We start from the raw sequence: 26,114 nt of genomic DNA on the forward strand, positions 1-26,114 counted from the left end.
ATTGGACCTGTGGTTATGGCTTGTTTCATCATATTAAGGCCTGTACATTGTAAACATATACGATCTCTTCTGCCACATTTAATATCTTCATGATTACGTAGCACCTGGTATTGACTTGTTCTGTTGCATGTTCTGTCTTATTCCTTTTCATCATATTGGACCTGTGGTTATGGCTTGTTTCATCATATTAAGGCCTGTACATTGTAAACATATACGATCTCTTCTGCCACATTTAATATCTTCATGATTACGTAGCACCTGGTATTGACTTGTTCTGTTGCATGTTCTGTCTTATTCCTTTTCATCATATTGGACCTGTGTTTATGGCTTGTTTCATCATATTAAGGCCTGTACATTGTAAACATATACGATCTCTTCTGCCACATTTAATATCTTCATGATTATGTAGCACCTGTTATTGACTTGTTCTGTTGCATGTTCTGTCTTATTCCTTTTCATCATATTGGACCTGTGGTTATGGCTTGTTTCATCATATTAAGGCCTGTACATTGTAAACATATACGATCTCTTCTGCCACATTTAATATCTTCATGATTATGTAGCACCTGTTATTGTTTTGTTGTACATTCTGCCTTATTTCTTTTCATCATGTTGGACCTGTGGTTATGGCTTGTTTCATCATATAAAGGCTCGTATATCATTATGTTTATGTACCATCTCTTCTGCTACATCCATTTAATGTCTTTATGACTGCTGTGATTGCATTATTTATGCACAGAATCTCTTCTGCCACATTGCTTTATGTTGCAGCCAACAGTATAAATTATCATTCTGCATTTCCATGATTATTCAGTGTAGTATCATATTCATGTTCTACCCATGGCTGTCTGGATGTAATATACCAATATTCAAGACTTTGACAGAGTCTGAGACTTTAATGTCATGACAACACCATACAAATTGTATACACATGACGTCATTAAAGATATGGCTAGTGAGAGATGAGTCAGCTGTTCCAGACACTTCCCCACAGAGCTGATGGACATTGGTGAAAACTACTGGACTACCTACCCATCTCCTGCCAGCACCTTCAGTTACAACTTTGCCATCACTTCTTCTCTGGATTAGATATGAAGATACACATTTTACCCAAACTGAAATCGGTCCACTGCAGTACAGACGTATAGGTCGGAGAGACGAGTGATTACTTGTTCTCCCCTCCACAGTTGTCTGGAAAGTTTTTAGGAGAGCAACAAATTGATCACCTTGCAATAAAGTTTTCAATAAGTTTTATTTGAAACGTCATGTGATTGCTAACCTAGCACAATATCAGGAGTGTGGTCGTCAGCTTGCCTTGATTTTGCTCATGGTGAAGACGACAGTATAAATACTATCCGAGAGTTCTAAAGCTGCAGAAAGGTTACTTTTGGCATCATATGTACCTGTAATTATATATCCTCTTTTGATATTCTCTTTCTGTTTTATTTATACAAGCATGTGCTAATTTCTGCTTCTCCACCTTATCAAGTGATTGCACTAAATAACCCACAATGCATTTCTGCACTGCTGTTTCCTGTGTGTCTCAGTGTGAGTATTGTAACCTCAGTTCACCCTGCAGTTTTGACTCACAGATTTCTGATTGTTGGTCGATATTAAAATCAAACTTAATTTGTTTTTATTTTGTTTTGTATAACTGAACTAATAAGTTGAATACTTTTGTGTGTTTAATTGTCTTCTAATTGTTTTGAAGTGCTAATTTTAAAATGGTTTATTCACTTGTTCTTTAATAAGTAATATACTGTAATTTGTAAAAGTACATCTTGACACTATCTGAATTTGATTTAAAAAATTACTGTATCAGCCAATCGATTTTGACTTATGTTAATACAGTGATTATAACTTCCAAAATAATATTCTGTATGGCATATATTCACTGTGTACTGATGCATACATGTAATATTCTTACGGAATACATCATTAGAATGAAGTCAATAGTTAAATAGTGTTTCTTTCACATACAAACCGGCCTCAGTGGCATCGTGGCAGGCCATCGGTCTACAGGCTGGTAGGTACTGGGTTCGGATCCCAGTCGAGGCATGGGATTTTTAATCCAGATATCGACTCCAAACCCTGAGTGAGTGCTCCGCAAGGCTCAATGGGTCGGTGTAAACCACTTGCACCGACCAGTGATCCATAACTGGTTCAACAAAGGCCATGGTTTGTGCTATCCTGCCTGTGGGAAGTGCAAATAAAAGATCCCTTGCTGCCTGTCGTAAAAGAGTAGCCTATGTGGCGACAGCGGGTTTCCTCTAAAAAAATCTGTGTGGTCCTTAACCATATGTCTGACGCCATATAACCGTAAATAAAATGTGTTGAGTGCGTCGTTAAATAAAAATAAAAAAAAATAAAAAACTTCACATACATGTATATGTTTTACATAAAATATAAAAGAATTTTTTTAAACATTAAATTATTGCCATGGTTACAGATATAGCAGCTTCTAAGTATAGCAAGTTGTATATATAGTTTATTTTCTAGTTTTACCAAATTAATAGAAATTTGACCACATTATTGATATTTTCATAATAATTTTTATTTAATGTTTTTAATAATTTCTTTTTAAATAAAAATGTTTTATTATAATTTTATTATTATTATTATTATATTGTTTTATTCTTAGTCATTTTTAGGTGTTTTTTTTATAAAACTAAAAAATACGACCTCCAACAATCAGAAAGTGAGAACACCTAACTGGTTCCACTGTAATATTTGGCACACCTGTACTTCTCTAGCGTCTGTATATTTTGCTCATTCTCTCACAGGTGAGACTGACCACCAGAGAGCCCTAACTAGTCGCACCGATCGCAGTGGAGATAGGGCCTCCCCCTACAAACACACCACCTCTCTCCCCAAAATTAACCCCACATCACCCACCGAAAGCCGTGGGCCCACGCCCGAGTTTGAACAGAGCGGAGCAAAATGGAGTTCATCGGGTCCCGCACCTCGCCAATCCCGGTACGAGACGCAGGATCCCTATTCGGATCGCTCGGATCGGTCACGTGGTCCGGGCGATCCGCTCGGCACGGCGCGGCAGTCCCACCCATCGGGGCGGAGAGATGGGTACGATGGCCCCCGGCGTGCGGACATTAATAAATATGGTGAAAACTTTCCTCCAGATGACCGAAGAGAAGAGTATCCCGACTACCGTGACAAACCTCAGGAGACGCCCCGCAGAGAGGCCAAGCAGACGTATTCAGAAAGAGTGCCTTACGACTCGGAGAAAGGTCCTCCGACTTCACCACGTTCTCATCCTCGTAGGGTAGACCGATCTAGTGACTATGGTGGGAAGGACCGGTCAGATAACTATAACAAACTTAATCAAAGTGACCCTGAACAGGAGGGTCCTGGTGATGAGGTAGGCCGGTCAGATAACGCCCCTCCTTCCCCAACCGGCCAGCCCCGCAGTAGTAAAAGTAGGGGTCGTTTCGGCCCCCAGTCTACGTCATACACAACAAACACCAATGACGACTCCGGTATTGCAGAGCTCAGCCCTGATGACCACTACAGGACTGGTAACCGTGACAACTACAATGAAGAGAACGAGAGGTATGTTCTAGTGATAGTATGTGTTTGTCATACCTTAGAATATATTTAATAATCTTTGCTAAATTTAAGGCCACTATTAGGTCATCAGTCCAAATCTTGGAACATTTTAAATCCTATGTATGTATAAGCTTATGGACATTATCTTCAGAAACTTCATGGCTCATAAGTTAATGATCTAGTCTAATGTTCAGAAACATTGAATTTTAAAGCCACTGAAATGTCGCTCTCTAATCTTCAGTTCAGTAACTGTTTGACACATAATTAATGAGTCATTCATCTATTCTATATAATTCTTAAACAGCTATTGATCTAGTCTGTTAAAAATGTATGATCACCAATAAGTTGATCAATAATCCTGACAAAGATTCCTTGTATGGCCTGTATTGTGGGACACTGATCAAGTTTTCCCTCTATGCTACCAATAGGTCAGTGATCTATTGGTTAGTTATTGGTGATTAGTAGAGAGATCTTATAGTCTTTCACTGAACCATTTAAATTGGATCTGGGTTGGAGCCAATCTTGAGATTTGAACCTACAACCACCAGCCTTTAGTCTAATATGGTTCAATAATGTCTACCTCACCATGGCTAGTCGTGAATCTGCAATGTTCAGGTCCCCATTCCACGAAATGATCTTAGCTTATGTACTTAAGGTGATCTTAACACTGAGATCATTTTGTGAAACGAGGCCCAGGTCCATTACTGTATAATATTCTTTGGTATGACAAATAAATATTTGTATTGGAGTAGACTTCTATTTTTGTAAAACTGTTGATGTTGTTTTCTGTGTAGATGTTGCTTTTTTGTTTATTAAAATAGAAAAACACTTGAGATGTCTTCTGTAGCTTTGATAAATATTAATTAGGAGGTGTTAAAAAGAAAAGAAAATTTAGATTCAAAGAGAAATATTGTACAATCTGGATCAGTTAGAAAAAACAAATTTAGCATTTTATTGTTTCAGACAAAATGTACCTATAATACATTTTCTGTTATTATGAAACCGACACATGTATATAAAAAAAAATTCTAGTTCCATATTGCAAACTATTAAAGATTGTACTATTTTCTTGTTCTAATATAATTAAAGCACTTTAAATTTCTAAATATTGTTATTGCTTTTATTTTTGCACCATCCAATAATTCATGTATAACAAGTGTTAAGTAGTTGGCAAATAAGTGTGATAGATTTTCTATAGTACAAGCCTGATAATCAATTGAAACCTCTTTAAATTATTTTTAATTTTGAACTCATACTTATTTGTAAACCATAAATGGGACATCCATGTTCCAAAACAGCAGGGGCAACAACTCTACACTTACATGTATGGACCTAAATTTTGGCATATTAGTTTTTTAATGTTTACCAGAATATGTGTATCTTCCACACATTTTATTAGTTTGTTCCAGATATTTATAGCTAAATATTAACATGATAGCGATACACTTAATTGATAACAATACAATACATACTAATACATGTATGTTCACTATATATATATTCCAATACCTGTTATTAATATTGATATTAATAAACTAAAGAAAGTAAATTATTTATTTAAATTTGTGCAAATTAAATGTCAATGTGTTAATTTTGCATTCAAAATATGGGATAGTTATATACTAAAGGCTTCAAAAGAACATTTTCATCCCCCCCCCCCCCCCCCCCCCCATTGGTTTTATACTCTTTATTGGAATAATGATGGTTACTGTTATTGATGGATATCTTAAGCTATATAAAGAGGAATCCTACAAATAAGTGTTTTGGGGTAGAATGTTTTCTTCTATCAGTTTATTAGATTTTGTTGTAGTCATTGCTAGTCCAGAGCTTACTGTATAATGTGTTTTCTGCTTTTATTACATTTAGTTTAGGCAAGTTTCTAAAATGATTGTTTTTGTTGGAGGTTTTCTTGTTTTAAATGTGTGAAGGATGTAGCTCAGTGGTAGAGAGCTTGTCTGACATAGAATGGGTCATAACATACATCTAGATTGTCTTCCTAACCAGTACCCAATCAGTGGTATTTTAAAGGCCATGGTATGTCTTGTCATGTTTATGGAAAAGTGCATAAAACAGATCACTTGCTGGTTTTAGGTAAACGTAGGTTGTGTTATGCATGGTAGCAAGTGGTTTGGGTTTTTTTTTTTTTTATCTCTTGGCCAAGTGTCGTAATAACCATGTGTTTAAAATGTGCTGGGGTGTTATTAAATAAATACTATAATGTAATGACAGTCTAATAGACCTAACATATTGTGGACCAAAAGTCTGTGTTTATGAAAGCTATCTGTAAAAACAATACCTATGATAGACCTAACATATTGTGGACCAAAAGTCTGTGTTTATGAAAGCTATCTGTAAAAACAATACCTATGATAGACCTACCATATTGTGGACCAAAAGTCTGTGTTTATGAAAGCTATCTGTAAAAACAATACCTATGATAGACCTACCATATTGTGGACCAAAAGTCTGTGTTTATGAAAGCTATCTGTAAAAACAATACCTATGATAGACCTAACATATTGTGGACCACAAGTCTGTGTTTATGAAAGCTATCTGTAAAAACAATACCTATGATAGACCTAACATATTGTGGACCACAAGTCTGTGTTTATGAAAGCTATCTGTAAAAACAATACCTATGATAGACCTACCATATTGTGGACCAAAAGTCTGTGTTTATGAAAGCTATCTGTAAAAACAATACCTATGATAGACCTAACATATTGTGGACCACAAGTCTGTGTTTATGAAAGCTATCTGTAAAAACAATACCTATGATAGACCTACCATATTGTGGACCAAAAGTCTGTGTTTATGAAAGCTATCTGTAAAAACAATACCTATGATAGACCTACCATATTGTGGACCAAAAGTCTGTGTTTATGAAAGCTATCTGTAAAAACAATACCTATGATAGACCTACCATATTGTGGACCACAAGTCTGTGTTTATGAAAGCTATCTGTAAAAACAATACCTATGATAGACCTAACATATTGTGGACCAAAAGTCTGTGTTTATGAAAGCTATCTGTAAAAACAATACCTATGATAGACCTACCATATTGTGGACCACAAGTCTGTGTTTATGAAAGCTATCTGTAAAAACAATACCTATGATAGACCTAACATATTGTGGACCACAAGTCTGTGTTTATGAAAGCTATCTGTAAAAACAATACTTATGATGGACTACAAGGCATGATTGATTATCTTTACATATTGTAGATGTAAAATTCAAATTAAATGTTCGACAATTTACAAATTTATAAATTGTTTATTTGATAAGTATAAATGTCTTTGACATAGTACAAATATTTTTTAAACAATCTATAATTGTATGATACCTATTACCAGAAATGGAGCTAGAAAGGGATTTAAAATAAAATTGATGTATATTAAGATATTTGATATTTATTGTTAATGAAGCAAAAATTATGGTTGCACAATGTTCCATCGAGGTCATAATGTCACTGTGACACTTTGTCTATAGATTGAGAAATATATAAATCTATACCACGACACGATTACATGCACTCTTATTATGGAACAACATGGATATTTTATTTGCAATTCCTCACAGACAGGATAGCACATGCCATATTGTATACCAGTCATGTAGCACTGGATTTTAAAGAATAAATAATCTTAACAACATTTTGTCACACAGGATATTGATAAGACACACCATTATTTACTAGTGCTTTAAGTTAACGTCACTTTGACAATGAATGAGAAACACAGTACCAATATTTGTTTATCTCGAAACCATCCTCTCTGTTATTGTTCTGGTCTGATTGTCTCGTACTATTGCAGTCGTTTACCATAGCAACCCGTAGTTACCGTTGTGCTAATTGATCTGACAGTCCGATTGTTTAGCGGAGGATCTGCTAATTCCGGTTAAATTTCCCATCTTTTGTACACGCGACTATGTCTATCCTTTAATCTGCACGCTCAGTGTGTTTGTTTAAATTGTTACATTAAATAGACTTTTCATTTCGTCGCTGGAATTACAATGTTTAAGGATTTAAGGTAGGGTGATTTTAATGGATGCTTGCAATATATTGATCGATTACAGTAATAGCAAGCAGAACAATTCCGTAACATTGACATTTTTGAAAAACAAATTGAATTTCTGTACCCTGATCTTTCTTTAGTTGTAAGTCATTCAGAATGTTTTCTTGGGGGTGTTTTTTGTGAGTGGGTGGGTGGGTGAGTGTTATTTTTTTTTTTTTTTTTTATTTGCTTTATTTGTTTGGGTTTTTTTCGGGTTTTTTTTTTTATCTTTCATTAGTTATAAGTCATTCAGAACATTTTCTCTTTTTTTCTTAATGTTTCGGTGGGTGATTTTTATTTTATTTTTTAATTCTCTTTTCTTTTTTGTCTTTCTTTTAAAAAATAAATCTGAACATAAGAATTTATATAATTATGGTACCAAACAATTGAGTTAAGAAACACTTGCTCAATTTACGATACAGAAAACTATTTTGTTGAAATTTGTTATCACTTGCTCAAATATACTTTGTTGTCAGTCCCATCACACCCCAACCTTCTTTGGCATCCTGCATCCTACAATTATTTTGTCTCGTTCATATTTTTACAAAAACTTTTAAGTTCTGTCATCTTCTAATTATTCCTTGGTAAAAAGAATTTTAAAAAAGTGTGTAAAAATGCCCCACTAATGACACAGTAATATGAAGCAGTATCGAGAGAGAGAAATAAAAACTGTATTATACATACTGCTAGGCTTTGTATTGTTACTTTCAGCATCAGGATATATTGGTGAGGATGTTTACATTGCTGCACATGGTGGTTATTATTAATGGTTATTAATCAAACTGTTAAATATATTTGGAATTTATTAAATTATTAAATGATTATTTATGAGGCATTGTTTGTGCTGATATGATAATTTGTTTTGGTGGTATAAAGGATGATGTCATCGTACATGGCTTTACTGTATAAATTATTACTGTTATGTGACTTCAGACTTCACATTTAAGAATTCTCAGAATATTTTTATTCTTTTTTTAAATATATAATATTTTGAGGTGTTCACTAATATATGTATGTTTTAAAGGTACATGATCTCATATATGTACCTTCAGAAATTGCACTGACATTTCAAAATTGTGATAACAGTCAACAGAAAGCAATCTACTTACATGTAATAATATAGGCTATGGTAACATAATGGGAAGGTGGAGGGGAATATACAGCAGAAACACAAAATGGGCACACAAACAGAAAAATAGTGTCCACTATAGAATAATTATGTCACAAACCTTCTTTTCTTTTCAACTTACCCTGATTCATGGGAAGATTTTAAGCCATCCCATTGGCTGTTGAGATATTTGGGGGGGGGGGGGGGAATGCCATTAGTTAAGAGGTCAGGTTAAGGATTCAGATTTTCTAAAATTATAATCATATTTTTTTTTTTTAATTTCATTAAAAAAAGCCAGACATACCAATATGTTCAACAGGGAAAGAAGTATGTTCTTGTATCTGATGTGATTAACTATTCTGTTCTCCAGACGGCGACGTGATCTCCAAAACCGGCTGAACCGGGACCGGGTCGACGCAGATCAGCAGGATGATGACCTGCTGGATGACTATCGGTTTGAGGACATAGCTGATCGGGACCAGATTGATCGGGAACGGTTTGAGCATGACGACGAGTACAGACACCAGTGGGTTGAGGAGGAGAAGAGAAAGAGGGAGGAGGAGCGGAGGAGAAAGGATGACGGTCGGTATGATCATGATGGAGACCCAGATCGCGACAGAACTTCAGACCAGGACAGGTCACCGGACCGAAACCGGGATAAATCACAGGACCGGGGCAGGAACAGATACGACGACAGGAAAAAGATGGAGCGCACTGCCTCAGACGATGTGAGTATTCATGTCCCAGATTTTTTAAGCCATCTTAGTGCTACGAAATCATAAAATCATCACAAGCTATGATGTCATTATGGCTTGTGCTGTAGTGAAATCATAGCCTATAATGGTTTTACAATACCATAGCACTAAGATAACTTTGAAAATTGTTTCTTGATTATCAGTCTAAGATTTAAAATCGTATGTGTTCTGTTTTTCCTTTTTTGATGATTTATAATATTTTAAATACAGTAAATGGTATTTGATTTATGTGCAGGTATAAGTGTTAAAATGTTGCTCCATGTTTATATTATGCAACAAGTTGGTTCTAAATAAAAACTATATAAAAAGTAATAGTTAGTCATCAATGTCTCAAAACAAAATGGACCCCAGATTTGAAATTGGAATTTACTGTAGATTGACAGGTTAATAGAAGTCAAAGAACAAGATGAGCATATTAAGTCAACAGTTAAAAGTAGAAGGACCTTGAGTAATACAGCTTTGTGGAAGTGAGGGTGGGAGGCAGTTCTTTATGATATCCACCAGCAGTGTTTCTGCCAGAAAGACATTTTTGGGTATGACGCTATGGAATTGAATGCAACCAGTTATAGAATAGATTCAGTATCAATACTATATAGTAGATTTCATGTAATTGGGTTTAATATATGCCACTTTCATGTGGTGGCTTTTCTGTGACTGATTTTAATGTACTGTATAATGTATTTATAGTACCGGGTACAATGTATATAATGTTTTCTTGAAATGAAATAATGATGCCATATAGTATTATTTTTGTATTATTTCTTTATAACCTTCTCATATTAATTGCTACAGGAGCTGGCCAGGTACCCCTCACCTCCTGAACTTCGAATGCAATCACCCCTGCAGACAGAAAGATTGACAACATCGGCAAGACAAAGAAAGAAAGATGAAAGTATGATATTAGAAAATAATTGGTTTTATACAGTTTTACCCAAAAAGGCAAAATACACACAAAGGAATAATATATTGAAAGACAAGATAAGACAAAAAAGGAAGATTAAAGTGTGATAATTATTAGGAAATTATTGGTTTGATACGTTTTTACTGAAAAACAGTTTGTTTTGTTTAACAACACCACTAAAGCACATTGATTTCTTGATCATTGACTGTTGGATGTCAGACATTTGGTAATTTTACGTATAGTCTTAGAAAGGAAACCCGCTACCTTTTTCCATTAGTAGCAAGGATTCTTTTATATGCACGATCCCACAGACAGGATAGCACATGCCACAGCCTTTGGTATACCAGTCATGGTGCACTGGCTGGAACGAGAAAACTTTACCAAAATAATATGCATATTATCATTATAGGTTACTGCGGTGTATATTAAAAGATGAAATTCAAAGAAGGAAAGATGACATTATGATAATAGAATGTTTATTGATTTTATACATTTTTGTCTCATCTTTAACAAGTAGAAAGGCGAGATATAGAAATGACCTTTCCAATGGCAGTGTGCCACAGTATCAACATTTGTGTTAAAGTTGAAAGTTAAAGTTAAACTTTTGCATTTAGATGAGTTATTCACAAGCTATAAGACCTACATGTAGGTAATAAAACTTGGTTTATAGTTGCATCTTTGGATGTTAATCACGGTGCACTGAAAAATGGTATGGTATGGTTATTTAATTCCACTGAATTCTTGTTGCATATAAGAAGCATATATTATCATTATAGGTTGTTAGGAATACATTGGCACAGCCTGGTTATTACTGATAATAGCTGATGACAGTCTGATTCAAACCATTACTGACACATGTATATTGTACACAACATTGAGTGCATGCATATTTAATGACACCTCAGCACAAAGACCAGCTATTGGGTGTCTGACAAAGGTATATGGATTAATGTTGCCACAGCAGCATCTGTATAGATGAAATAAAACATCCAATGATTCAAATGATATTATTGTAAACTCACAAGGGTTTGTTTAGTTCAGAGAGAACAATTGTCCAACTTTAGTTGGAAATCCAATATTTTTAGTTCAAATTTATCATTTCTCTTTTGGCTGTGCTGTGAGTTTTCTCTGAATGATTTGTTAATGTGTTTCTCCATACAGTTCCATTTCAAGGCAGTAACAATATGGGCTGAATTTGCAAAGCCTGTTTTAGACTTGGTGTGTAACTACAGACATTCAAAATGCTTAAATACCTGTGTCTTAGAAAAACAGGCTTCGTAAATTCTGCCTTATGTTTTTTGATACTGAAAAAAGAAAACCCAGAAAAAAATGTCACACTGTTATTCTTAAGATGCTACCGGCCTTGGTGGCGTAGTGGTTAGGCCATCAGTCTACAGGCTGGTAGGTACTGGGTTCGGATCCCAGTCGAGGCATGGGATTTTTAATCCAGATACCGACTCCAAACCCTGAGTGAGTGCTCCGCAAGGCTCAATGGGTAGGTGTAAACCACTTGCACCGACCAGTGATCCATAACTGGTTCAACAAAGGCCATGGTTTGTGCTATCCTGCCTGTGGGAAGCACAAATAAAAGATCCCTTGCTGCTAATTGGAAAGAGTAGCCCATGTAGTGGCGACAGCGGGTTTCCTCTCAAAATCTGTGTGGTCCTTAACCATATGTCTGACGCCATATAACTGTAAATAAAATGTGTTAAGTGTGTCGTTAAATAAAACATTTCTTTCTTTTTTTCTTTCTTAAGATGCTAGGAAATAATATTTGAAACTATACAGATCACAACTTTACATCTATAGGCTTCACTTTAAAATATTTCGTCTTTTTCATCTTGGATATCTCTCTTGTCTGAAAATCTACTAATGTATTGTATGGCACAAAGTGGCCATGTTTTAAGTTGTATTATTGACAGTCATGTTTTGGTTGGGGTTTTTTCAGAGGAAAAGCTGCTAAAAGACCTCGAGGCTGCTCGTGAGTCTCGTAAAAATACGGAGAGGGAGAGAGAGGAGTTGGTGAAGAAAGCCAAACAGCTACAGAGTAAAACACAGAACAGGAGAAACCATGGTACGTTGGGCAGACTTGAAAACAATAAAATTTCCTGGAACTCGGCCAAGTGGAGGGGTGGTTGGTTGGTAGCCATTTGATTGCTTTTATCTCACCGTGACAAGATGTAGATATTACTTTTACAAAGGTTGTGACTGTGTCAACTTTTGTGTTTAGCTCCAAACTGTAAGTCCTAAATAACTAAAACTTGGTTTATAGTTACATCTAAGAATGTTCATCTCTATGTATGATTTAAAAAATGTAAAGTTTCTTTTAAAAAATTTGAAAAGTAAATTTTTGTCTCCCCTTGAGGAAGTCAAAAGGTAAAATATGGGTATTATTTTTCTGGTGGTGATGATGTCATCAGCTTTTGTGTTTAGCACCAATGTTAGTTTTGGCATTTTAGCTCCTTTTTTTCACCTATAAGTATAGGTCCGAAATCAATTATTATTAGTTTATAGTTACATCTATGTATGCTTATCTCAATACATATTTTAAACAAAGTTAAAAATGGTTGTTGTTTTTTTGTTTAGCGTTTTGTTGTTAAAGAACAGGATTAAATCTTACATCACAAATTATTTCTTTATTCACCAAATCATTTTATGGTAGGAAAGACTTTTAATTCTATGGAATTTCTTCTTTCGTATAAGAGCAGAAAAAATGTAAAGTAAATTTCATCAGTCAGTCTAGTGCAAGCATTCTGTTCGGAGTGCACACGTTACCATAGACAGTATATCTAGGTTAGACCGAAGTTAAACTCTTGGAACCTGCTGTTTACCCTTTCAGCCCGTGATGTGTGGAAGAAGCGCTATTTTGAAGAGAAGAAGAAGACTCCTCCGCTAGAGGAGCAGATGAACCGCATGAGACAGGAGCTGGACGCGGTTCACCGCAAACTGATGATCACGCTGGAGGGACCCAAGGAGAAGAACGTCCGATTCGGAGATGTCAAACCGTCATTAAAAGTAACTCTCATCTTCTTAAGCCACACATCACAAAATACATACCTCTTTCAGCAGCAAAAAAACTAAAATTAAAAAAAATTAAATGTGCAGAAAAACCGACTATCTCAGGCACGGGGTGCTCTAGCGATTATCTCAGGCACGGGGTGCTCTAGCCTCAATAATTCTGAATAAAAAAAATATTACTGGTAGCAGAGCTCGAGCTTAATGACGGCAATGACGGCAATTGCCATCAGTGAGATATAAACTGCCATTGGTCGGGGGTGTCACTGATGACACTTTTGTGCCACTGGATACAAATTACTGCCGTTGGTAAAGTTCCTCACTGACAGCAAAATGTATAAACCTGTATGAACATTATATGCTAGTGTTTAACACAGACATTTGGGTCCTGGTTGGAGTTAATGGGAGTTAATAGTACCGTCGATGGAACTAGTCATGCGTGTATAATATACAGTAGAATGTCATTGCCTCGAACGCCCAACGGTCGAACCTACCGGTATTCTCGAACAAAGAACAATGTCCTGATTTTTTCTCTCTATTAAACTCTTTTATTTTGGTGCTGATTGGTCGAATACCCCTGGAGTCGAACAGAAGCTTTCTCTCGAACCAGTGTTTTGGTCCGAACTGTAAAATTAAACATATTTAGCTCAAACGACTAAGTCAGTCCGAAGAAATACCAAACAAAGAATTTATGTAAGAATTTTTCATCGACCCTTTCACGTCAGTCACAAAGTAAGTTATTATAAATTCGGAAGTGGAACGAATTAATCCTAGATCATATGCCGGCTTAACATGTTGTTTATTTAGCACCTATCGGTAATTATCTTTCTAGTACAGACAAATGTACAACGATAATCGTTAGCAGAATGAACCTTGCATGTAACACCAATCAATTGGTGAGCCTAGGCAGGCCTCGCCGGTTTACTTTAATCATTTTAATCGCTACTCTACGCATGAGCGTCGGCATATTTAATTTTTAACTTGAAATACAGGAGAGATCAATGTAATGTAGTGATTGCAACAATGACAGGTAAAGGGCCTCCCCCTGTGCTTCATGCACTTTCATTTTTTCTCAACGTTGTCAATATGTCGCAAAAGATTCTACAACAGCATAATAAGGAACGATTTTTTAAATTAATAAATATTTATAAATACAGACTACCAGTTTGATTGTTATTTGTTTACTTAACGGTGATAAATAATAGTTACAAATATGTATCTCATCTGACATTTCATGGTGACTTCGTTACTCATGAGTCAATCGGACCATCTCGCCCAAGCCAGTTTTACGGAAATATGCGAGGTGTTCCGATGTTCCGATTAGTTTTTGTGTTACAGAAGCACCTAACAACGGCCAAATGCATGGTTCGAGCCACCCGATGGGTCGAACAGACTTTGATGCACCGACAGTGTTCGAGCCAATGAGATTCTACTGTATATTGTATAATATACGTTGTATAATATACGTTGTATAATATACGTTCTGCATTTTGCAGCCCCACTGTCATGTTATGACACCCCTTTTCCCCTTTGGCAGCTCTCTTTGTTTTTCTGCACCCCTCTTTATTTTTCCGCATCCTGCTATAATTTACAGCACCCAGCTCCGCTGTTTCAAAACGCACACTTTTTCACACAGAAAAACATCGATCAGTCTGCACACAGGACATGAAAGGAAACAAACCGTGTTGTGTATGAAAGCGCAACTAATGAAAAACTTCATAGCTTACAACAGTTACCTTAACGTAATTTAACACTATTCTTAACAGCCTCTGTTGTGTCTAATACCAGGATCCATTTGTATGTTTGATACACACAATAAAAGCTATATTTTATTTCAGCAATGAAAACGTTTTACTTTTATCATTTCGTCAATCTCCGACTGAAAAAACACTTATTTGTCTTTTGTGTCCACTAACTCTTGTCTGATATTTTATCTTCAATTGCAGATTTAATTGGTCATAACTGATGATTTTCACTTACTGTCATTTGTTTATTCAGCAATTCTTTATAAAATATTAGAAATGTTTAATTTTTGGTTTATACCACTTATAAAAACAACGTAAGTGGTAGAGTTCATTATTAAAATCATTTATCTTGCCAAATAATATATACACCACCTTTACAAAATCGAAACTTGTTTTTATCTGCTGGCAATATGAATGCGATCTATTTATTCGATGAAGATGCCTCTGATGGTAATAAAAAGAACAGGAAAATGTTATCCCACAGTAGGGGGTCATTTAAAAAAAATCTATTGTTTTTCAGATATCTTAAAATCTTTATTAAAATAATAATATTAAAACTTTGATCGGTTTAGCAAATGAATACCTGTGAATCTCAGACCGACATTTGGGTTTTTTTAATAGCCGTAGGTGATAAATTCTTAAGTTCCAGCCCTGTGGTAGTAAATCTTAAGGCAGAGATGAATTTTACTTGTAGAATGCAGGAATTTTCATTTCAGGACATCTAGTTTTCAAAACTCCCTAGTAACTTTGCTTTATGCCCTTGATCTCAGTCTCACACACACACACAGACACCCAATGTCTACTTGCTTCTGCCATGTCTGTATCTTGCATGCTTTTATTTGTATTTTTAAATATAATTTAGCTCAGCAAGATAATATCTGCCTGACTTGTCAAAGGATCATTCCTGTACATTTTGGCTGGGTTAATGGAATTTTCAAGGTGGGAGTGTATGTTTTGGATAATATTGTCTTGAAGTCTAGTGATATCTGAAAATAGATTGAAGAAAAGTTAATTCTTTTATCAGAAGAAGAGGTACAAATACAATAAATGTTTATGAGACTGTGTCAGTATAGTTCTATCTAGCATTGTCGAACTTCAATTTTTTATTTGAATAAAACATAAAATGAAAAACAACAAAAAGGATTTATCTGCAAAAACAAACACAGAATCAGTTGTTGGTGCTGCAAGTATTTTATGTATTTGTAATTATTTTTAAAACTCTTTTTAGAATAACTATGTAATCCAGTGTACCAGATTGCAGCACGAAATAGAAGATTTAAGGCGAAGAGTGGAAAATGCTAAGATGAAATTGACAGCCGAAATGAAGGTATGTGTTAGGCGTAGATTTTTCTGTATACTTAACAAATGTGTTTATTTTAATTTTAATTTAATTTTTAGTACATTTTTGTTATTATTTGCTTTTAATAGAATTTGTTTAATTTAGAAAAAAATTTACTTTCAATTTAAGAGTACATGTATATAGCTGTAAAAAATGCAACTAATATAATTACATTGATTATTAATAAATTGTTTCAGCTTTATGCTTTTTTTACTAAAATAATATTAACATTTCAGTGCTGTCACAATTTTGTTGTTGTTGCTTTGCATGATCAGAATATTTTAAGCATGTTGCTACATGTATATTGTATTATCAGAAATGCATGAAGTATATATTTTCAAACATAATATAGTAGTAACTCAAGTATAATGCTTCAATAAAAATAATTGCCTTCTAAAATATTTACCTGGAATAATGTTAAGTTATATTTAGACAAATGTAATTGGCATATTAAAATAACAAACTTGTTAATGTTGTAACATTTGTAATCACAAAGGTGGAAACTGTAATTCCTAATGTGACTTAAATAACTTTGGGGCCCTTTTTTTAAAGTTACTATTTGATATCTCTTTGAAAATTGCACATCTTATAAATACAGAGATTTTGCCACTATACTGCGGTAATAAATTGTATTTAACAATGAAAAGACTTTTAGTTATAAACATATTAACCATTGCCAGTGAATCAAAGAGTTAAAGACAGAGTACGCTATCATATATTATTTAAGATAAATATGTTAATGGTTTCCAAAGTAGCAAGCACATGCAACTTTCTCTAAATATGCAGATGAGAGGTGGAAAATAAATTTAAAAAGAAAAAACAACAATGAAAATTGTATTTTATTTTAGGCTGAACAGCGTAGACAAGATGGCTACTACTAGTTCTAGTGGTTCTAGTGTCTGAGGCAGATATTCAAATAGGGTGTGTGGTAGTTGACTAACTGATTTGACTCGAAACCACATTGACAGCAGTGTGTTTGGTTTGTGCAGTGATTGTCGTATACTATATACACATTTTTATGCACCTTAATTTGTACCCATTGAACTGGGGCGAAGTATTCACTTTCAAAAATCACAATTCATTTAATTATCAATGCTTTCTTATAACCCAACCATTTAAAAAAAATAAAATTAAATGACATCTCTAAAATGAACTTTACAAGAAAATAGTACCTTAAAACTTTTAACTGAATATCCAGGCCAAATATATATAAAACATAGTTATCCATTAGTCATGTGTAACTTCTCTAAACAGGTGTGCGTAAATATGGCCATTTTAATGTGTATTATATTTTGCCATGCATAAGACTTACACAAATCTAAAAGAAATGTGTGGTAATCACCTTTAAATAACATATATTCAGTCTTCAGATATTATTTTTATTTAATTTTAAAGTAGTAATGTCGCTTCTTAATCATTTAAACAATGTTTTACTAATGCAAACAAGAAATACTGCTACAACCACAGTCAGTAAGCAGTTTGCATCAGATGTTAACAGCATTAAAATATATATCAGTCACTAATTGTTTTGCAAGCATTTCTGTGTTTAATTCATTCATGAAATGAAAAAAGGTTAGGGGAAAATTACATAGAAATTATGTTTTCCCATAGTTTTTCTTATTATTTATTTATAATAATATTTATATATATACTTGTTATCAAATATTTAAACAACATTTAGCTGAATATATCTACACAAGATAAAGATATTGTATAAGTAAGTGTGTCAGACATTTATTTATTGAACGTGGGAACAAATCAGAATTTGATAATTTTCTGTAAATTTTGCTATTAAAAATATAAATGACATTTTGTCTTTCAATTCAAAATGCACCAATTCATTTGTCCCAGCATCACTTAAATTTAAACAATTCCAAATCTATTGTACTTTTCTCAACAAAATATGAATCTATAGTGATTTTGTAAATGCTTAAATCTCTGAAGTAGAGTCTTGTAATTTTCATCAAGACATTTTAAAACACCTTAAACTGTAATATTTTTCATCATCCATCAGACTTTATAAAAAGCCTAACTGTTTTCAGTGCTAATTAAGCGTGTGGTTTTACCAAGAGTTAGATTTTATTTTGAAGTGTTGTTTTCGTCACCGTGGTGATCTTGCAGTGTTCTGTGTCAACTCGGTCAGCCAACTACCCAAAGTACCCAGTTAATTTAAATATTTATATGAGGTTAACTGAATAAATTATCATTACCTATATTTACAAAAATAAAAATTGAATACATTTTGAATATTTTAATTTTCAGAGTAATTGAGAAAATTGTTTAGATTTTTTATAGTTTTTTTTTGTAGCATGTGACTTTTTTTGTTGATTATTTAATTTTATTTGTCAAACATAGCATGCAGATCTTTATTTTATTTAAATGCATTATTTTCAATTTACAATTTATAGCTTATTTACACATTTTAGTTTTATGTATTACTTTTCATTGTATTGTTTGCAAACAGGGATCACAAAAGATTAACTACCAGACCATAAACGATGATCAGGCAGATGGTTAAGTTATCAAATCTGGATGTTTAAACATATTGAAAATGTTGATGGGTTCACTGGGCTATTTCTCCTTCCAGCCAGTGCACCACGACTGGTATATTATAGACTGTAGAATGTGATATCCTGTCTGTGGGATGATGCATATAAAATGAAAAAAGTAGCAGGTTTCCTCTCTAAGACTATATTATATGTCAGAATTACCAAATGTTTGACATCCAATAATTGATTATTAATAAATCAATGTGCTCTAGTGGTGTTGTTAAACAAAACAAAAACAAATATATTGAACAAATCTTAAAACTTGGCTTTAATAAGTATATACAGTAGAATCTCATTGGCTCGAACACTGTCGGTGCATCAAAGTCTGTTCGACCCATCGGGTAGTTCGAACCATGCATTTGGCCGTTGTCGGGTGCTTCTCTAACACAAAAACCAATCGGAATACCTCGCATATTTCCGTAAAACTGGCTTGGGCGAGATGGTCCGATTGACTCATGAGTAACAAAGTTGCCGTCAATTGTCGGATGAGATACATATTTGTTGTAACTATTATTTATCACCGTTAAATAAACAAATAACAAACACACTGGCAGTTTGTATTTATAAATATTTATTAATTTAAAAAATCGTTCTTTATTATGCTGTTGTAGAATCTTTCCGACATATTGACAACGTTGAGAAAAAATGAAAGTGCATGAAACAGAGGCGGAGGCCCTTTAGCCTACCTGTTATTGTTGCAATCACTACATTACATTGATCTCTCGTGTATTTCAAGTTAAAAGCAAAATATGCCGACGCTCATGCGTAGGCTCAATAATTGATTGGTGTTACATGCAAGGTTCATTCAGCTAACGATTATCGTAGTACAATTGTCTGTACTAGAAAGATAATTACCGATAGGTGCTAAATAAACAACATGATAAGCTGGCATATGATCTAGGCTTTATTCGTTCCACTTCCGAATTTATAATAACTTACTCTGTGACTGACGTGAAAGGGTCGATGAAAAATTTGTACATAAATAATTTTTTGTATTTCTTCGGACAGACTTAGTCGTTCGAGCTAAATATGTTTAATTTTACAGTTCGGACCAATAAACTGGTTCGAGAGAAAGCTTCTGTTCGACCCAAGGGGTATTCGACCAATCAGCACCAAAATAAAAGGGTTTAATGGAACAAAAAATCGGGACATTGTGCTTGGTTCGAGAATACCGGTAGGTTCGACCGTTGGGCGTTCGAGCCAATGAGATTCTACTGTATGTAGTTATTAAAATTCTATTAGAGTTGGTCTTATTAAATTATGTCACGAAATAGTATCTGGTAATGGTTTTGTTAACGTGGACCATTTATTGAAGACTTTGAGGCTAAAACAGGACATAAAGATCACTTTATACTTCATATGGGACAGGATTTAGCTCAGTCGGTAGAGCGTTTGGCTGAAGTGCTAAGGTTGTGGGATCAAACCCTTTGGGTACCCACTGAATTTTTTTCCAGGATCAATCAATGCTCTACTACTACTATATCAAATATTGTGGTATGTCTGTGGGAAAATGCATATAAAAGACCCCTGCCTGCTTTTGGAAGAATGTGGTAGGCTGAATTTACAAAGAAGACAGTTTTTGACTTAAACACGTGTAACTACATACATTTTCAATGCTTAAACACCTGTGTTTAAGGAAAATAGGCTTTGTAAATTCATTACTTTGAGCCTAAACAATGACATGTTGACATCCAGTAGCCCCGAATTAATTAACCAGTGCGCTCTACTTCTAACATAACATGTTAAACCAAACAAAATTGAACTTTGACACTTCATAAAGACAAACAAAAATACATGTATCTCTTGTTATTCCTGTTTGCTAAACAAGGACTTTATGCATGACCAAGAGCATATAGACCATAAACGTATAATAATTTATTGCATGTGTAGAATGTAGCTGGTTTCTTTTTTCTCCCAGGTAAACATTTTAATTAGCATGCACAGACTCCGACCAGCACAAATGGCGCCCACACCATCAACACGCTATAGTTTAGAGTAGGAGGTACCACATATTTTTATTTGTTGTGCCAGCATCTAGCAAGATTAAGTAGCTAAATGGCTGGGCTAATTAACATAACATAGTGTTAACTAGATATATTGGTGCTTTGTTCATTCATTTCACACATTAAAGTAGATGGAATATATATGTAAAGGGAGATAATCCTTTAACAATTAGTTTTATAAAGGGAAATAATCATTAACATTAAAATTGTAAGTTTATTTCATATTTTGTTGTAATTACTTTGTGATTGGTGAATACATATATATCGCCATAATATACATCTCTTCGTACTTTCCAAACAAATATTTAATCGGATCATTTGTAAAGCTTATTTATTTGTTTAATGGTAAAAATATTCTTGATAGTGAAATATATATACAATTTGTATTTGTCAGTATTTTATTATTCATTTGCATGTTTTCATTATATAAGTGATGCAGTGATTCTAAGGGTCGTGCATATTCATTTGCAAATATGTTTGGTTAATTGGTCATCACTGTATTTTGCTTTGAGTAGGATGGGAAGAGGGTGTACATTGGTTACTTACAAAAGCCCATCATCCATCCTGGAGTATAGCTCACCAGTCCTCTGTCCTGGACCCGTGCTTATACAACTTTAGAGTGTAGACTCAAATCTTTACTGATATCACATATATACAATTTGTATGGCATTGCCATGACATTAAAACTCTATTAGAGTGTTGTCTAGACTCTTAACAGTTTTATAAGCGTGGAGCCTGAGACCTTGTTTGAAGCTAGGGGTGGGATGTAGCTCAGTGTTAAAGCGCTCGCTCAATGTGTAGTCAGTCTGGAATCGATCCCTGTCGGTGGGCCCATTGGGCTATTTCTCATTCCAGCCAGTGCACCATGACTGGCATATCAAAGGCCATGGTATGTACTACCCTGTCTGTGGGATGGTACATATAAAAGATCCCTTGCTGCTAATTGAAAAGAATAGCCCATGAAGTGGCGACAGTGGGTTTTCTCTCTCAATATCTGTGTGGTCCTTAACCATATGTCTGACACCATATAACCGTAAATAAAAATGTGTTGTGTGCGTCGTTAAATAAAACATTTCCTTCCTTCCTTGTTTGACGCTATTTCTAGGTGGATCCTGTTGGCCTGGTGTCCATCTTGAGATCTTTTCACCATGTATTCTTTTGACAAGCCTATTTTCCTCTTGCCCTGGGGTTCAATGTCTGGTTATGCTTGATGTGTACATTGGTTGTGTATCTTAATTTAAGATGGCAGCATTGTGTGTACAGTATAATGCCTTCCACTATATTTGTCATATAATGTTAGCATCTGCGTAGTAATGCAGTTAATACAACGGATTCACAATTAACAATATTTTTTTTATATACAGTGTCTCATAGCTTAAAGAAATGGAATATTTCTGTTTGACTTCTACAATTTTATACAAACTTTATTTTGGAATGATACCAACGACCCTTAGAATCAATGAGCGGGAAGTAGTTGTTGTTTGTGATATGGGGACGTTGTGGTAGTGTGTAAATACATGTATTGATATCATGTAGACATGGTTGGTGGGTGCTGTTTGTGGTGGTTGAGGACACTGGGCCACCTCGTATATAGAATTTAAAATCTTGTACAAGCAATTAAAACTGAAAATATTCTTCGTTAAATATTAATTAACTAGCTGCTAATTTTCGTATTTATTTCTTGAATTAAAAAAAAAAAAAAAGAACATTGTCATAATGTTAATGTTGTTTGCATTTAAAATTTGTAATGCATTAATGTATGTGTTTGTATTCATGTATGATATATTTATGTGTTGATGTGTTTGAATAACTCATATAATTTATTGTTGAATAACTCATGTAATTTTGTTGTATCACTTTACTAACCTGTGTTTTCACTCACCACTAACAGCATGTAGGCCTACCGACTACTGGACCAAAAACAAAATCACATCTTTTTCTGAACCACTGCCTTTCTCGTAGATCCAGTTGGCCTCGAGTTGTCTCCCCTTGTTTTACCAGCACATCACAGATAATTAGCACTTACTTGCCCTAGAAAAATGCAGCACTTTGGTGGTGGAATTGTAAAAGAAAAATATATTGTTTAAACGTCGGTATTGCATGTAACTAATAAAATATAAACATTAATAATCATTAAAAAAATATATATTTATCTAACATCAATATAATTAATAATGTATCAGTATAAGAATGGTTTTGAAATACATTAATATGAGTTCTATAATATTGTATTACTGAATGTTTTGTAGGTTTTAGAAATATATGAATATTGAAGTACATTATAAATACATTCCTTGATTATGTATCATCTGGTCTTTAACAAATGAAATTTAAATGATGTGTTTTTGTTTATAGGGTTTTTCACTAACATTAATTTATATATAAATTTATATATTATACTTAACAACAATCAAAATGAGAGCGTCTAATTTAAAATTAAATTTTATTTGTTTTTGAAACAAAAATCCTGTTTATAACTGTTACACACCCGTAATTTTCTTATAAACCACACATTTTATTGTAAGCATAATTACAGTGAATTTTTTCTTTCTGACTAAATGGAGTGAATTTAATTAACTCATTTATATAGGCAGGTGTGAGAGATTACAGTTCAGTTACGGATTCGTCGGATTCGTCTGGTGTGTGATATTCAAAGCTTAGGTTATGAATCTGTTAAAAATGTGGAGTTTTCCTCTTTAACACTGTAGACCATGTATGACAATTACCACATAGGTGATATATTTCAGCCACTAATTAAACAGTTCTGGGTTTTCATGAAACACACATTACTTTCCTTTTGGAACATGCATATGAAACATCTCTTATTACTACATGTAATTGAAAAGAGTAGCTTTTGTGGTTACAGGTTTCCTCTCTGATTCCCCAAGACAGGACTTTTAACTAGACCACCCCACCCAGACCTCGCTGTTAAGGGGAGCTATCACTGGCTCCCCATCACTCCCCTGAGACTAGTTCAGGGAGAATGACCTTTAGCTCCCCTTAGCATGTGAATTTGTTAAAATGTGTACTTAATATCTTAAATGACTCCCTACAATCCAAGTTAGAGTAACAGTTTATCACTGTTAGAAGAGGGTGTAGTGGTCTTACACCTACCCATTGAGTCGTTAAAACTCACTCTGGGTGGGAGCCGGTACCGGGCTGCGAACCCAGTACCTACCAGCCTTATGTCTGATGGCTTAACCACGACACCACCGAGGCCAGTAGTACTCCACAACTGGTATAAAAAAAATTCATGGTATGTACTATCTTCTCTGTGGGATGCTGCATATCAAAGATCCCTTGCTGTGAATTGGAAAAAGTAGCCCATTGCGTGGTGGCAGCGGGTTTCCTCTCTTATTATCTGTGTCATCCTTAACCATATGTCTGAGGCCATATAACCATAATTAAAATGTGTTGAGTTTGTCATTAAATAAAATTTTCCTTCTTCTATCCCCACCCCTCAAAAAGTAACTGAAAGTTAGTTTAAAAGTTTGAATTTTAGTTTAAAAGTATCTTTTTGTCATATTTGAAAAAGACTGTCCCTGATGACTTGTTTTAACTGCACCCCCAGTTGTTGTATGCTAGCTATTGCTCTGCAAAACAATACATTTGTGTCAAACTTTACATCACTTCTCACACCTAACAACTGCCACTGACTGGAGAGTGAGTCCGGATTACTCCATTCGTAAATAAGTCTAATGTGTTCTTTGGGCCTTTATCCTCAAACAAAGATACTATATTACTTCATGAATTTAAATAACCTGAAACAAAATTTAAATGAATCTTCCTGAATACCTGTCTTCACTAGCTTTAAACAGAGAGTGTCAGTGTTGCCATAGGAACATACTCAGCCACAGAAACAAATTGTAAAATTAAAACTGAAATCATGCATTTTGAAAGCCAATTTTCTTTTCTTGTTACTACGCCCACTACCCCCCCCCCCCCCCCCCCCCCCCCTGCAGCCCATTTATTTTTCCCATTCCCATCCCATCCCATTCCACAACTGGTATATCAAAAGTCATACTACACGTAATGTTCTGTCTGTGAGGAATTCCAATTTACCCATTGTGTCCATGTAATAGGTTTTCCCGACACTCAATGCCAAGTGTTGTTCCTACCATGTTAAGCATCTAATGACATAGTTATTGTGCTGGCGTGTGTTGTTAACCATGAATTTATTTACTTTCATTTTACACCTCCATACTACCATTCTCCCCTTTCAGATCCATCAATTGTTCTCATCCTGGCTGTATATACCCCTGTCTTTCAGCAACTTTTGTTGTCCAATTCCACATCACAGTCCTTGTCTCTCCACCACAGATGGGGACTTAATTTGTCTTTAGTTGTCATTTGAGCACATTTAAAACCTTGGCACACCATGTTAAATTTTATCATAATATTGGCATGAACCGTACACCATTTGTTAATCTTCAGTTCGGACACAGTACCCATTGTGTCCATGTTTAAATCTCCATCCTACTGCTTAAACCCATGGCAGACCATGTTAAATTTTCGAACAATATTGGCACGAACCATACACCTTTTTTATCCTTCAGTTCGGACATGTTATTTATGGTGTTCATGTTTAAATTTCTCAGCAGACCATGCTAAATATTTTTACAATACTAGTAGGTACTTCATTCCCCTTTGATTACAAAGTAAATATAATAATATTTTATATGTCAAGATCATTCTTATGAGTTTGTTTTAGTTTCCTTAAATATATATACATGTATATATATTTCCAATGGGAAGGTGAGCAAATATGTTTGTGGAACTGTTTAGTTTGCTATGTGTTAATTTCTTACAAGGTCAACAATATCAAGCTTTGATATTTTGAGATTTGAAAAATGATAGAACTTTAATGTTATAATTTGAATGTTATGTTGAGATAAGAAAAATTATAGAACTTTAATGTTATAATTTAAATGATAAATAGTAATAATTAATAATAACAATAATTAATAATGATAATAAATAAAGATAATAATGATAATAATGTAATGATAATAGAACCTGTTATTAGTGTGATGTGGTGTGCATTTTATTTTACTAGAAGTAAAAACTTCAAGTTCTTATCA

At 34.3% G+C, this 26,114-nt stretch overlaps 1 protein-coding gene across 1 annotated transcript in view; it reads left to right on the forward strand.

The window, feature by feature from the left end:
• Positions 1-26,114, forward strand: part of LOC121374808 (zinc finger CCCH domain-containing protein 13-like) — a 76,647-nt gene that overhangs the window by 42,609 nt on the left and 7,924 nt on the right. Inside the window, exons 7-12 of the mRNA XM_041501919.1 lie at positions 2,784-3,567; positions 9,097-9,454; positions 10,274-10,373; positions 12,331-12,456; positions 13,222-13,397; positions 16,371-16,469. Of these exons, the coding sequence (XP_041357853.1) occupies positions 2,784-3,567; positions 9,097-9,454; positions 10,274-10,373; positions 12,331-12,456; positions 13,222-13,397; positions 16,371-16,469 (1,643 nt within the window). The remainder of the gene's footprint in view (positions 1-2,783; positions 3,568-9,096; positions 9,455-10,273; positions 10,374-12,330; positions 12,457-13,221; positions 13,398-16,370; positions 16,470-26,114) is intronic.

This window comes from Gigantopelta aegis, chromosome 6 (assembly GCF_016097555.1).
Source record: "Gigantopelta aegis isolate Gae_Host chromosome 6, Gae_host_genome, whole genome shotgun sequence".
NCBI lineage: Eukaryota > Metazoa > Mollusca > Gastropoda > Neomphalida > Peltospiridae > Gigantopelta > Gigantopelta aegis.